Source organism: Amphibalanus amphitrite, unplaced genomic scaffold (assembly GCF_019059575.1).
Source record: "Amphibalanus amphitrite isolate SeventyFive unplaced genomic scaffold, NRLGWU_Aamphi_draft 001024F_arrow, whole genome shotgun sequence".
In the NCBI taxonomy this organism is placed as follows: domain Eukaryota; kingdom Metazoa; phylum Arthropoda; class Thecostraca; order Balanomorpha; family Balanidae; genus Amphibalanus; species Amphibalanus amphitrite.
In genome coordinates this window covers 199,287-214,894 of record NW_024882518.1, presented here as the reverse complement: position 1 = coordinate 214,894, position 15,608 = coordinate 199,287, and the positions used below count along the sequence as shown (strand labels likewise).

At 50.4% G+C, this 15,608-nt stretch overlaps 3 protein-coding genes across 4 annotated transcripts in view; 1 reads left to right on the top strand and 2 right to left on the bottom strand.

Moving 5' to 3' along the window:
• Positions 1-15,608, bottom strand: part of LOC122369302 (ATP-binding cassette sub-family G member 1-like) — a 42,843-nt gene that overhangs the window by 14,684 nt on the left and 12,551 nt on the right. The gene's annotated exons all lie outside the window — the stretch shown is intronic.
• Positions 3,374-15,211, bottom strand: LOC122369303. Its single transcript, XM_043343947.1, has 2 exons — positions 14,592-15,211; positions 3,374-4,631 (listed from the first exon to the last, which is right to left on the bottom strand). Exons 1-2 carry the CDS (start codon positions 15,085-15,087, stop codon positions 3,574-3,576), a joined length of 1,554 nt encoding a protein of 517 aa, XP_043199882.1. The 5' UTR covers positions 15,088-15,211; the 3' UTR covers positions 3,374-3,573.
• Positions 6,920-11,569, top strand: LOC122369304. 2 transcript variants are annotated; one of them, XM_043343949.1, is made up of 3 exons: positions 6,920-7,025; positions 8,443-9,392; positions 10,777-11,569. In XM_043343949.1, exons 2-3 carry the CDS (start codon positions 8,469-8,471, stop codon positions 11,260-11,262), a joined length of 1,410 nt encoding a protein of 469 aa, XP_043199884.1. In that variant the 5' UTR covers positions 6,920-7,025; positions 8,443-8,468; the 3' UTR covers positions 11,263-11,569. The 2 variants fall into 2 exon arrangements, with proteins under 2 accessions (XP_043199884.1, XP_043199885.1); XM_043343950.1 differs by having other exon boundaries at positions 10,880-11,546.

Here is a 15,608-nt window from a genome sequence, read left to right as displayed (position 1 = left end):
CACGACCCCCGGGGGAGTCTAACACCGACCGTCGTGCTGTGCGCTTCTCAACTCGCCACGCTGTCTACCTCGAATCAATAGAAAAACAAGTGCAATTCGTACCGGGTGCCTTTTCTTCAATCATCGTGGGAGGGCACTGTATGCCCAAACAACACCCAACCACCACAAATTGGTGACCCCGACGTGATCACCCGGTACCATCGCACTTGTCTGTTAACCGCAAACAACAAGTAACAGCAAGACCCAACCAGACCCACAGGATGAAGAACGACTAAGAAACCAACAAGTAACAGCAAGACCCAACCAGACCCACAGGATGAAGAACGACCCAGAAACCTCACCCAAACGCCCTCCTCAGCCCAGCCGAATCAGCTGCCTCTCGGGGTGATGCCCTTCAGTGACGGACAACGCCCAAGTTATGCCGTGCACTTACTTCGGAACCGCCGCCAGAACGAGCCGCCCGTGGTGCCAGCGGCCAAACAAGCCAGCACACCTCCGCATGGAGTGGAGCGAGTCTGCGGCCGGCGCTTTTAGCGCTGCGAAGACTGCCCTTCAACACGCCTGCCAGCTCGCTCACCAAGTCCCAGGCTGCAACCACTACAGCTAACGACCGACTGTTCCGCTGTGGCAGCCGGTGCCGTCCTCCACCAAATCATCGAAGAGCAGCCGGTCCCAATCGCCTTCTTCTCCCGGAAACTGAGCCAAGCCCAGTCAAAATACTCCGCGTACGACCGTGAGCTGCTCGCCGCCTATCTCGCCGTACTGCACTTCAAGCACCTCCTGGAAGGCCGCCACGTCACCCTAGTCACTGATCATAAGCCGCTAGTTTCGGCCTCCCGCAGTCAACATCGAGCAAAAACCGACCGCCAACAACGCCACTGGAGCGTCGTGCTGGAGTACGTCTCCGACGTCGAATACCTCCGCGGAGTGGACAACGTCGTCGCCGACTTCTTCAGCCGACCTATCCACGCCATCACCGTCGAAGCCTATGACCTGAACGCCATCGCAGAGAAACAAAGCGAAGACCAAGAAGTAGTCGAGTACCTGGACCGCCTCTCGCTATACCCACTCCCAGACGGCAAAACACTCCTCTGTGACACATCAACGGCAAAACCTCGACCATTCCTCCCTGACGCCTGCCGTCGCCCCATCTACGACCGCTTCCACAACCTCTCCCACCCCGGCGTCAAAGCCACTCTCAAGCTCCTGACCCAACGCTATTTTTGGCCCGACATGCAACGCCAAATTCGCCAGTGGGTCAGGGAGTGTCAACGCTGCCAAGAAGCAAAAGTCCACCGCCACACCAAGGCGCCCTTCCAGACCTTCGACCAAGCCAGCAACCGCTTCGAGACCGTCCATATTGACATCGTTGGACCACTACCGCCCTCCTTCAACCGAGACCAGAGCTACTCTGCGCCACAACGCTACATCCTGACGTGCATTGACCGTGCTACCCGCTGGATCGAAGCCATCCCGCTTATACGGATCGACGCAGCCAGTATCGCCGACGCCTTCATGGAGACTTGGGTCAGCCGTTTTGGAGTTCCTCTCGAAGTCGTGACTGACCGCGGTTCCCAGTTCGAGAGCGAGCTTTTCACTCATCTCTCAGCCCTCATGGGATTCCATCGCATCCGCACTACTGCCTACCACCCGCAAGCCAATGGAATGGTGGAACGTCTCCACCGCACGCTGAAAACCGCCATTGTGGCACGAAAAGACACCTGGATACAAGCCCTGCCAGTCATTCTGCTCAGCCTTCGGACCATCCCCAATGAAAACGACGTGTCCCCATTTACCGCCGTGACCGGAACCCAACTCCTTTTCCCAAAGATCGCCATCGACCAGCAAAATCCCGAATCCACCCATCACTATGTCCGCCAGCTCGCCCGCCATATGACCCAGATCGATTTCACCGCACTCTCTGAGGGTTGCCACCACGCCGAGCGATCAACGTACCTGCCAGCAGAACTCGCCACCTGTACTCATGTCTGGGTACGCGTGGACCGCGTCAAACGACCGCTCTCCGCGCCGTACACCGGCCCGATGGCTGTCGTCCAACGCAACCCAAAATGGTTCCGCGTGAAACTGCCAACTGGACAAACTGACGTCGTGTCCATCGAGCGTTTGAAGCCCGCCGTCTTCCCAGCCGCTGCCAAGGGAGCAGCCGCCGCTAACGACGAGCCGCCGACGCCAGACACCGCAGACCAACCGCTACCTGACGACACCGCAGATCGACCGCCTCCAGATGATCCCGAAGACCGACCCGCCAGCCCTGAGCCAGTGCCGCAGCCCTCGCGCGTTCTGAACGCCCCTCCGTGCGCCCCGCGCCCTCGAGTACATTTCGCCCCCGCGCCGCGTGTGTTTTATTATAAATAGTATTTAATCCACCCCTTGGACGCTCCGCTTGAAAGGAGGGGAGTATTTGTGGTGATGTGATGTTAAATATTACCCGCTCTAATTACTTTCGTGATGCCATGACACATGATCAGCCGATCGTCCGCCGCCCCTCCTGCTCAGCAGCATTGTGTTTGATATTATCCGACTTATTACCCTCCGGTATAGATGTCACCGACAAAAGTGTTAGTAGATGAACAGTGTCACCGAGCTGTCAGACCAACCCGCGCCACCGTCGCGCTGTGCCGCCGTGTGATGGCCGACCGGCAGGCATCGTGACCGCCGTGCCACTGCGGCGCCGCCGCCGCCCCGTCTAGACTCAAAATGAGTAATGAGGCATTGTGCGGGGCGGGGCCGGGAGCAGACGTCCGGCGGTACGCGCGCGCATCTGTAAATTAAATGCATGTCGCTTTAAGGCACGTAGGCCGCCAAGCTGGCGCCTTCTGTCCCCTCTCCGCTGCCGTGCAAGTTTGCACTCGCTTTGAGCATAGTTCAAAGGTTGTGTAACGCGATGTATAAAAGATGGGTCACGCACGACCCCCGGGGGAGTCTAACACCGACCGTCGTGCTGTGCGCTTCTCAACTCGCCACGCTGTCTACCTCGAATCAATAGAAAAACAAGTGCAATTCGTACCGGGTGCCTTTTCTTCAATCATCGTGGGAGGGCACTGTATGCCCAAACAACACCCAACCACCACACGGTATCTTAAACACGTCATACCACGGTGTTGAGAGTGATGGCGTTTAAATGAGCTGGTGAGTGGCATCGCACCATATTTGCGATGAATGTTGTGCTTCCTGACCCCGATCCAATGGAAACCAGCTGCAATTTTATCAGGAAATATTGGCAAAAAATAGCAGGTGAGTGTGGTGCAATACAAGAGTGAAGAGGCATTGGGCGACCATTTGTTGTGGATGACTGATTACCTGTAGGTACAAGTTTGCGTAGAAGCATGCAAAAGAACATAAAAACATGTAGATTCTGTATTCCTCAGCGCGCACCCTCACACCGTCAGTCCATCTCGCTCACTGACTCACCGCCTGCCCGGACACAGCTTGGCCCCGGCGGCAGCGACCTGACACCGCCTGAGCGAAGTCCATCCGACTCGCATCGCGGAAAGCATCACTTAGCATCGAAAAGCATCACTGAAACTACACTCCACCCTTGCTCTCAAAGGATCACCCCATCGATTGGAAATACTGGGCCTGTCTACGTTCCCGCTCGCTTCTACGTGGAATCTGTCGCTCCTCCTCGCCCACAATCTCAGCTGACTCTCCCTCCACGACTTCCGGCCCACTGTTCCCCTCTGAGCCCGCATCATTCACCACCGGCACGGTAATGACCAGACTCTCACCGTCCCTCTCTCCCTCACTGTCGCCCTCACTAACGGGCCCCTCCTCGACGGCGGCATTCCGTCGGCGTAAATTTCTCACGTGCCACGGCACTCCATCGACTTCTACGACCTGCTCAGAAACGACATCAGACACCGTGCCGGGACGCGACGCATCAACACACCGAGTTCCCCGACGACGTACCCAGACAGGGTCGCCAACACGATACGCGGCTGCCTCACTGTTCATTGGTACGGGGTTGGGCGCCGGCGGTGCAGCAGCGGGCCGCACATTGTCCCTCACATTGTACCGGAACACGACACTCGCGGGTGCAGATCCACCCTCGCGCGGCGTTACATTGTACAGGTGGACTGCCTCGGCCACCGAGCATTGTTTTCGCGCAGCAATGACCTTGATCGTGCGATGGTTCCGCTCAACTATCGAATTGCCAGCCGGCTCATGAACCGCCCTAAATCGAAGACGCACGCCCCACCTCGCTGCAAAAGCCGCAAAACTCCGACTGCGAAAGATGGTGTCATTATCACAAAGCAGCTCCTCAGGTGCCCCGCGCTCGAAGAAGATCTGTTCGAGCTGAGCGATCGTGACATCAGCGTCCGGACGACTCAGGTGTCGCCACAGACAGAACCGCGAGGGTCCACAGTCCACAACCGAGAGAAACGACTGGCCCCGGTAGTGCGTTACATCAATTGCCAGTCGCTTCCATACGTCAGACACTTCCAACGAGCCATGCCTCCACTTCATTGGCGCCGGATCGATTGAGCGGCATGCGTCACACTGGCTCACCACATTTTGCACTTGAGCTCGCGTCACGTCCTTTGAAATGTCACGCCGTGCAAAGTACAGTGTCCGACGAACCCCGGGATGTCCGGCGCGGTCATGCACTCCTGCGAGATTCCCGGATGAAAAGTCAAAACGTTAAAAGTAAACGGATAAAAAGTCAAAGGACATTAAGTCAACAGACAAAAAGTCAACATCGCAAGAAGTCAAAGGACAAAATGTCAAATGAACAAAAAGTCAACCTGCCAAAAAGTCAACACGCCAGAAGTCAACAAGCTAAAAGTCAACACGCAAGAAGTCAAAAGACATAATGTCGAAGAGACAAAAAGCCGACATGTCAAAAAGTCAACGCGCTAAAAGTCAACAGGCTAAAAGTCAACACGCATAAAGTCAACACGCAAAATGTCAACGCGCAAAAAGTCAACACGCAAAAAGTCAAGACGCTAAAAGTCAACACGCCTAAAAGTCAACACGCTAAAAGTCAACACGCTAAAAGTCAACACGCTAAAAGTCAACACGCTTAAAGTCAACAGGCTAAAAGTAAACATGCTTAAAAGTCAACACGCTAAAAGTCAACAGACCAAAAGTCAACACACGAAAAGTCAACATACCTACTTAAAGTCAACACGCTAAAAGTCAACACGCGAAAGGTCAACATGCTAAAAGTCAACACACTAAAAGTCAACATGCTTAAAAGTCAACACGCTAAAAGTCAACACGCTAAAAGTCAACACGCTAAAAGTCAACACACAAAAAGTCAACAAGCAAAAAGTAAACACGCAAATAATTAATAGGTGCGCAAAAAGTAGTCAACAGCAAAAAGTAGTCCTTAACAGCAGTCCTTAACTTAAGTCGGTACAAGCACTCCGCAGCCCGCGTCTCCGGTCGGCGACTGACCCACCCCGGGCCACCTGATCCCCGGCCGCCACCCGTTGGGCGCCGGCTGCACCGCATAGCGCGTCTCGGCGCGTCCCCGTGCGCGCCCCGACCCTACAGATAAGAACGCTCCTACCTATTTTAAATTTGCTTTATAAAGTATATTGGGAATGTGAACTTATCTATATAAAGTTGGCGTAATGTGCCTGCTGGTGGCAGGGGAGGGGGGGGGGGCAGTTCCGTTAAGGATACGTAGGGTGGAGGCGAAGATGAAGGAGAGAGGCAGTAACTGGTGGCCACAATGCGCTATACTTGTCACCTCTCTTTGGAAGTCACAGCTTCGAGGTCCTAAGAAAATTGTATTTTTAGCAATCGCATCTCGATCAGTGGCGCGGAAACTTCTTCCAGACTGGGGGGGGGGGGGGCGAACCATAATGGAGATAAACCTAGGTTACCCCCAAATCTAGTTTTCTCATCGGTTTTAGGCCACTTAGTTTTCAGACCTTGGCCTTTTCAACGAAACAAAAACGAAAATCTTTGCAAAAAAGTGAGATATTCCGTCTCAGCTGAGTGAAGAAACTGCCGTTTTGGCAACCTAGAATAAAGGTTTTGATCTGCCAAATGAGTTGCGGAGACAGTGAAAGAGGTTGATTTTTCACTTTCATGCTTTCTTCCGTTATATTGTGACCCACGTTTTTGGGGAGGACAAGCTGACCAACAGTTCCTGGCCTCATGAAAAGTTGTGGGGCACCGCCCCCACGGCCGCAGAGCTGTGGGGGCAAGCTTCCCCCACTGCCCCCTCCCCCAGTTCCCGCGCCTATGTATGAATCTATGAAATTATGTTGGTAGATTTCCGATTTCGATTCCTCCAGCAGGGGGAAGTGTGAAATCGCTTATAGAACCCGTGACGGAATCAATTGATGAGAAACGTCTCCCTACACAATTGAACCAGACGTCACAGCGAAATGGGATCAGAACTGGTGGATGCAGAATACTTTGGCGATTCCAAAAAGTATACACATGCATGTAAACAACACGACGAATCTCCCGTTACACGGTGCAGAATTATGCCCGGCCGCCTGACGTGGGAATTCCCTGCCTGAGCGGCGGCGGCGGCCGAGACGCATTGGAAATTGGAATGCGATCCGAGCTCGACGTAGGGGTGAGGGGGTGAGGGCGGGGAAAGTGTAAACGCCACGAGATAAAACATTAGAACGAAAAGTCGCATCGAGATGGGACGAAGACTGATGGATGTAGAATGACACGACGATTTCAAAAAGTATAAACATGCATATAATCCATGGAATAGATCTGCCGCTGCCGCACCCGGCGAAATAATGGCGGCGGCCAGACGCTCAACGTTCCCACGCTTCGAGATCCCGCTCTGGGGGCAGGCAAGGCAGAGACACAGAAGATGGCCGGAAACGGGAGACGGTGGCGGGTGGGGTGGGGGTGGGTGGGTGCGACATGGGTCATGCAGTTGCCGTTCAGTCGGCCGGCCGGCAGTGACAGCGGTGGGCGTGGGCTGACCCACTGGTCAGTACTCAGCCGACTAAGCGGGCGCGCAGGAGGAAGGCGTGTGGTGACTGAGCGGCCGGTCGTGGAGAGAGGTGGTGGAGAGTGAGGTGAGTGTTACTTGCTAATGTACTTTTGGTACTTGCCAAAGTATTTCGATTCATTTGCCAAGCAATTGAAACTTACTTTAGTACTTATTACTTGCCATAGCACTTAATACATGCTTGGTACTTGTTTAACTACGTGGCATGTGGCAAATAAATACTAATTAGTACTCGTCCGTAGCCCATCGTTCTCGCGAATCGGTTTCTGGTTTTCGTGTTCTACCTATAGTTCGCTCTTTTTTTAAGTTTGCCCCTCACTGTAAACGTCTTTTTGAACACAGCACGAGAATTGCGACCTGAATTACTGAGAAAACTGGTTGGCGCACATTGATTTCACCAGATTTCACAGGCGATCAGTTTCATCAAATTTACTTATTATTTCACAGACTCATAGCTCGTATTTGCCCATACCTACAGCCCCACAGTGATAGACGACTTCTCAAGAATTATGTCCGAACTAATAAACAAATTGCACGGCGTTTAACATTAACGTTACATCGTTGGTGTTCAAAACTGATTTTGAGAATATTATTCATATCTCCAATACAATGTGCGCCAACCAGTTTTCTCAGTAATTCAGCTAGCAATTCTCGTGCTGTGTTCAAAAAGACGTTACAGTGAGGGGCAAACTAAAAAAAAAAACGAACTCTAATCGTTTAAGTATTTATCGCATGGCTAAATTGGATTGGCCATACAAATTGGGATGGATTTGATGTCTGTCCCCTGTCGGTCGGACATCTAGAAGCCAAGATAATCGCGAATAACTTGCTTGTGACGTCACGGCGACTTTTTAAAAATAGCGATATTTTTATTTCAGTGTTATATCTCGGATATTTAATCTGCTACTCCACTCTCCACAGCCAATTAAATATGTAAATTTTAATTTTCTTCCGTTTCGGAGGTGCGCTCGTGCGTTTAAATTTGTGGCGCTTGCCTATTATCTATTCTTTTCTCTATTTATTCGTTCGTTCGCTTAAGTAGCGCCTACCTGTTCTAACGTCTAATTCATAGTCGTTCCCTGTCACCACTCCGCGGCCCGCACTGCCCTTCCTTGATGCTAATCGGCGGCCGGTTGGTGGGATTCGCGGCGCAGTCGGCCAGCTGCCGCCCCGGCGCCGCGTGACTGGCGCAGTCGGCCGCGAGCCGGGCAGGGGAAACCCCGCCGTCGTCGGCCACCTGCTCGCTCAGGCGCCGGCCCGGGGAGTCCCCGACCCCGCATTCCCGTGTCCTCCCACAGGAGCGAGTCAAAATCTATAATTAAGACCCATTTGCGCTTCATGACCTACAAACTTAACCTGCCTACCATTGGCATTGAGCTCACCCAATGTCACACGAGGTCAGATTTTTTTTTGTGAAAACTTTTTACAGCATTAATAATACATCCTTACGTTATAATAATAAATGGTGTTCCGTTTTGTTGCAGTTCTCTGTCATCCGTCGCCTCCTGAGATGGAGGTCATAGAGGGTACGAAGAAGAGAAGAATCAGCCATGAGGGATACTTCTACACGCAAGATAGCGCCAGGGGTGACACGATTTACATGAAGTGCAGCCAGAAAACGTCGAAAAGCTGCAAGGGAAGAGCGGTGGTGGAAAACGGCGTGGTCACCCCAACAAAAAGCCACTCACATGCGCCAAATCCTTCTATCATAGAACGGGCAAAGGCGAGGGCTGAGATGAAGAAGCGTGCAATGGAAACAGTTGAGCCTATTTCGGTTATATGTGTCGAGGCTGAGATGGGCATGAGTCGCGCAGCACGTACAGACATGCCGAAGGCAGCTGACAGCAGGCGAAACGTCAGGCGCTATCGCACCCAAGCGCACGGTACTCCTGCCCAGCCTCTGACGGCAGATGAGTTGGAGCTGAGAGAAGACGATTGCTTCACGATTGGACGACCAGGATGCCCGCCAGAGAACTTTTTGATCTACGACAGCAGAGACGAACCAGGACCACGCATGCTCATCTTTGCTAGTGACTGGGGTCTCCGTAACCTATCGCAGTCCCCCCACTGGGGAGCAGATGGCACGTTTCAGGTGGCTCCTGGTATCTTCACGCAGCTATACACAGTACATGCCACAGTCCACGACAGGATCGTTCCCTGCGCGTACGCGCTGCTGCCGAACAAGTCCCGTAACACATACGTGAGGATGTTTCTGGCGCTCCGCGAGAGGCTTCTGCTGAGATACCCCGGCACTGACCTGACAGGAACGGTCATCACAGATTTGGAGATGGCGGCGCTGCAGGCGTTTGAAGAAGTGTTCCCCGAAAAGGAACGGTCGCTATGCTTTTTTCACTTCAGCCAGGCGGTGTGGCGCAAGACACAAGAGCTCGGCCTCGCACGTCTGTACGCAACAGATGCTGACTTCGCTCTTATGGTGGGATACCTTCATTTTAGCTTTCTGACATCAACTTTGTTCATGATCTCTCAACACACCCCCTCACCTCGCTCGTTTTCTTCATTAACCCTCACCGGCACAGGCCATTTTGCGTCCTTCGACGGCACAAGGGGGGGGGGGGTTGGTACGACCCCCCTCGCGTTTGACCCCTGATCGAGCTAGATTCTCAGATTCTCAGATTTATTTGTGCATTACCTCATTTAGAGCTTCGCGGAAAAAAACGAGCGTGTTGCCCGTCACGAGAGGAAGCCTATGACATCCAATTTTAAGGTCCTAGGTCATCGGGTGACCTTCCAGGTCAGGTCAATGACCCGAAAATCGGGAAAATCGGGACCTGTTAGAATGTCGTAAAGTGTGGCTGCTATGAGGTTTTCCGTGGTGCTGATCACGAATATCGTGTTATTTTTGATCAGAGATGATGTCTTTAAGCATTTAGATCAGGTCGGGTCAGGTCAGGTCAGGTCAACCGGTAGGGGTCGTGACGGGTATTCGTAATACGTGCCAACCGCCCCTAACAGCTTCGTAACATGTTACGAAGCCACCAAAACTACTTCATAAACGTTCAAATGGTTGCTAAATTCGAAATCAGCTCCAAAAACTAGCTTAAAAACATATAAAACTGGAAAAAGTGAACCGAGGTCACCAAAGGTCAATGACCTGACCTGACCTTCAGGTGACCTTGACATCCACTCTAATGCATGGGAGCAACATCAAATCACATGTTTGAACGTTTTTAAACCACGAAAAGCTTGCAAACACGCGGCTAATGCGAGCCGACATACGCCGAGTCGCGATTCCGGCCAAACATGGTCTCGGAAAGTAGGTCACAGGTCAAAGGTCATTGGGGTCAGGGTCATGAAATTTTCAGGGTAGGTGTAAATTTGATCAATGCGAGGGTACTGAAAGTTTCGTCGCGATCGGCCGCTTTTTACGCGAATTATTTGCGAAAAACCTTAGGGGGGTTGCATCACCCCCCTGTGCCGGCGAGGGTTAAAATGATTTTGCAATGCATATGACGTTGACATTGATTGACATTGATAAATCTAAATAAAAATTCCATGTGCACAGTTATGATAGAAAATGACGTCATTAGGCTTATTTTTGTTCGTCTCGTGATTTCTCATGCGAAGTCTATTTTAGCTAAATTTATCCTGATCGTCAGCTTAGTCGATCTGGTTTTAACCTGACATTGAATTCGTTATGAAAACGTTAACATTACTGCTCCACATGGTAGTTTTTTTTTAGAACTATCAGTATCTTGTTTACTATGGTAAAAAAACATAAATGTCAGCAAAGTGAATGTAAAATGAGGCCGCAAGACAAGTTAGTGCATTCGTGCTTCTGAACATTGTCTTACCTTCAGGTCCGCACCATCCCTGCGCTCGCATTCCTGCCGGCCGCTGAAGTCCCGGACAGTTTCATGTTCCTGCTGGGGATCCTACCACCAGAAACTCTACCATTGACAGCATACTTCAACGCCACATACGTCGGAGATGCTGATGAGGGGCGTCGAGCAACATTCAAGCCGGAACTATGGAATCAGCACGATAGAACGGCGGCGGGACTGGCAAGAACGACGAACAACATCGAAGGCTGGCACAGGAGGTTTAGGGGTGTGGTGGACTGTGCGAGTCCCAACATCTACCGCCTCCTGCAACGGCTGCGTCAGGAGGAGGACCACTGGCGGGGTGAGATTGACCGGGTGGTGGCCGGGGCGCTCCCGCGCAACCAAAAGCCCCAGTGGGCCAAGCTGGCCGAGAGGCTGACGAGGCTGGTGGACCGAAGGGACGGAGGGCACTTGACAACACTTGAGTTTCTGCGGGCTGTCGCTCACAACTACACAATGTAAGCTGAGTGGCAGCGTGGTGCAGACTGCAGAGTGATAAGCGTGGGTGTTTTCATCGAAGTTGTGATACAGTACATGCGCTTGCACCCCGATTCTGATATGGGCATTGCCGTTGTCAATGCATTCCGTTAAAAAAGTGCATGATGCACTTCATCACAGCCAAGATTAAAACATTTGTTGTGCCAACGCGAGGCACTGGGAGCAGCTCCCAAAGACTACGTGCCTACTGTTCTGTTCGTGCCATTGTTCGCCCGACATTGTTATCGGCAAAATGTGTTTTAATAATACATGGTTTTGTGTGTTCTCTGTATATAACGTTTTCTAATTTTTATTTATTGATTTGCTTATTTTATTAATTTTTATGGCAGCAATGGCATCGACAGTATAGTAAAGTAAAAATATATAGGTCATTGATTTTTTAACCCTCGCCCTGGCAGGGCATTTTTCATCGGCCTGGCAGGGGGGGTTGATGCGACCCCCCTCGCGATTGGCTCCTATGGCACCTAGAAACACCAAATTTGGCCGGTAGGTGGGCCCCCTGGAGTTCTCGCTCCTGTGCAAATTTGGTTGCTCTAGATCAATATTTAGGGGGTTTTTGAGGGGGTATAAATGTAAAAATTTTGCTAAAAACAGGTCAAAAGTTTTTCGCATATAACTTTTGATCTAATTAAGATAGAGAAAAAGAAAGGCACCAGTGAACTCAGCACGTCAAGGCGCGTCGAATGATGTACTTTTTTGCTTGCTTAAGTATACTTAAAGTTTTTCTTAATTTTCAAGTAAACTTAAATTAATTAACTAAGTTCAAGTTAACCAAATTGCATCATATCGCATATCATTCGATTCGGCTGATCACCAGGAACACAATGACACCATTTTTGAAGCTCTAGCGTCATTATGTGCCAAGTTATCGGCAAAAACGTCATTTGACCTCAGTTGACCTCATTTGACCTGACCCATGGATAAGTACACCAAACAAAGGAGCACCAAGTGACCTGCTGTTAATTACTATGGTTTCAAAGCACAAAAGTGATAGAACGAAGCGGATATCTCTAGTAGGGGAGAGCGGGGTCAAATGTAACACGGGGCAATTGTAACAATGCTAATAATTCATAAGCTTACCAATAGAATGAGCTGATGTTCAGACTGAAAATGCGTTATTCTATACTGCCTTTCCCAACGGAGTTTGAAGCGAAAGTGCCGGGTATGTCGATGGCTGTGCACAGTAATGTGTTTTTGAGAGCATTTTGTAAATTTTCATTCCGTTATATTTGATTAGCTCATTCCCGTCATTGAAAAGATATCGACTTTAGACTTTGTGTATGCGTTGGCAGGCTTGTTGTCGATAAATTGAAAGCATTAAATGCTGTACATGCAACATCTTTTTGCGCCAGTTTCGTCTAAAATATGTCAAGACGCGACGGGGACAATTGTAACATTTTTGCTGGGGTCAAATGTAACAGGTTATAGGTCAGTGGCCATTATGTCAAAGTCGTCAAATTTTCAAGGGAGATGAAACATTGCTAGAATTAAGAGAACTGTAAGTTTTGTCGCAATCGGCAGCTTTTTACGCGATTTATTTGCGAAAAACCAAGGGAGAGGAGGTCCATCCAACCCCTGTATAAGTGCGAGGTTTTAAGCCTTTTTTCCTGAGAAGAACCGTCCTTATCAAGTCTGGGAAGATGAACAAGTGTTCAATACTTTTGTTAAATCAAAGTTTTGGAAAAAATTGTGTTGCTGTAGCCTGTAAATTAACATGTTACAATTGTCCCCGGGTGGTGTTACTTTTGACCCCGTATCTGGGGTGAATTGTAACAGCTGAATTGACTTTTTCGAACAACAATTTTGACCCGAAAAAGAAGTTATTTCGGAAATGTTTTAACTGCATTTTAAAGACAAAACATCATAGTTTCTGAAAATAAAAGAAAGAGCTTTATAACTGCAAACGTGTTTGCACCAGATGATAAAATGCAAAAAATGTTACAATTGACCCCGTTCTCCCCTATTTTCCGAATTTAGTATTTTCCCATAGGCTTAACATTACGACGTAATGACCTCTAATTGACCTCAGGTCAGTGACCTCAAAAAACCCGAACTATATGTTATACAACTCGGTGAACTTAGCACACTCTGAAAGTTTGAAGGAAATCAGTCCAAAACTGTGAGTTGGACAGGTGCAAAAAGAAAATTGAAATTTAACCATGACCTTGTACCGGTTTTTCTGACCTGGTGACCTGACCCAACGTCACCCGGACTTGAAATTTTCAGGTCATTGTAAAAAGGTTGCCCCATAGGCTGTGCCAAATTTGGCGGCGCTGCGCGCCGCCGTTTTTACGCTATCTTCGAAAAACCTTAGGGGGGGGTTGCATCAACCCCCCCCCCCTGCCAGGGCGAGGGTTAATGTACACACGGGAAGCATAAAAACGTAGAAACTACAATTCAAAAAAAAAAAAAATCCGAGGTTAAAGATGCCCGCCCCAGTAGCTCAGTGGAAGAGCGGCCCTCTCCAAGGCCGACCGATAGTGAAAACGCGGCTCGAGCCCTGGTTCGAGCCGTTCAGGTTTTCGCTGTTTGCTCCTGACGTGGGTGGCCTGCGGTCGGTGCCCGGTGGCAGTGGTCGCGTTATACAGGGCAGGTAGATGAGATCAGTGAACGGGGCGGGCCGTGTCTGGCTCTGATGGAGTTTTGAGTTTTTGACTTTTCGTCTTTTGACTTTAGTCCTCTTCACTTTTTGTCCTTTTGACTTTTTGACCTTTTGACTTTTTGTCCTTTTGACGTTTTGAACTTTGACGATATGTCTTTTTGACTTTTTGACCTTTTGACTTTTTGATTTTGACTTTATGTCCTTTTAACTTATTGTCCCTTTTGACTTTTTGGATTTTGACTTTTTGTCCTTTTGACTTTTTATGTTGACTTCATGCCCGGTTGACTTGTTGTTTTTTGACTTTTTGTCCTTTTGACTTTCTGTCCTTTTGGTTTTTTGGATTTTGACTTTATGTCCTGTTCACTTTTTGTCTTTCGACTTTTGTCCTTTTTACTTTTTGGCAATTTGACTTTTTGCCGTTTTTACTTTTTGTCTTTTGACCTTATGTCCATTTGACTTTTTGTCTTTTGACTTCTATGCTAGTTGACTTTTTGTTCGTTGACTTTTTGGCAATTTCACTTTTTATCTTTTGACTTTTAGTCCGTTTTGACTTTTTGTCTTTTGACTTCCCTCTTTGTTGACCTTTTACCTGTTGACTTTTAAGATTTTTGACTTCTTGCTTTTGACGTAATGTCTGTTGACTAATCATCCTTTTACCTTTTAGCATTTGACTTTTTGTCCGGAACCCCTCCTGCGATGGCCTCCGCAATATCAGCAGAGCCTCCTGGTGCAAGCTGATCCTCCGTCCGGTCCTCTGCCGCGCCGGCCGAGTCTCCCCGCGGCGTCATCCGATCCACCTCAGCGCTGCTACCACCTGCAGCTGCGACTTGATCGCCTCCTCTCAGTACTGCCGAACCCGATGAATCGTCATCAGAGTTAGGCAATGCCAGCCCATTGGCCGCAGCCTCGCAGCCGGCCATTGTCTCAGTAGCTGCAGGCGATGACTCATCACGCACCCAGTCTTTCGGCACTCGGGTCAGCTCGTCTGCTCGATTCGCTGCGCTCCGCACTAGAGTTACAGACAGCGACAGCTCGAGCTCATCCACCAGCTGTCGAATCATGTCGACCCTGCGTCTGATCAACATCTCTCCGTGTGCCTTGGTGCGCAGCCGAGTGCGGCCGCTCAATGCATCGTTGATCCAACGGTGCACTGTGACCGAGTCCGTGCGCAGATCGATGACACGCATGTCCCAAGCGACGGCCACGTTGATGCCTCTCACGGCCGCATTTAGCTCCGCAACATTTATGTGTGTGGATTCATCCTTCCTCAGCCAGCATCCGTCTTCAATGACGTCACCGTCAGGTGACTCCACCACCACACCCGCTGCTACGGAGCTCGCATCCACCCAAACCACAGCGCGGTCGCTCCGCACGCTCCACAGACCGTGTGCCGGATCGTGACTGGCTACCCGAGCCATGACATGACTAATCTGCTTCTGCAGAACTCCGTCGTAGGTGATGTCATCCCATCCTTGTGTGACGTCATTCACGCGTCGTTTCAGCCAGGCCACGGCAGGGCGGAGCCAACCACACACGGGCATGTGAGCGATCAGGCGTCCGCACCACGAGAACACTCCACGGCGCGTGAGCACAGCCGGTGGTGGTCCGACTGGGTTGTCTCTGCTCCACACCAGCCTGCCAAGCTCCCGTGAGACTCGCAGACCGAGCAGACGCGCACCGCCTGCCGCCCGCTCTGGAGGCTTGCACT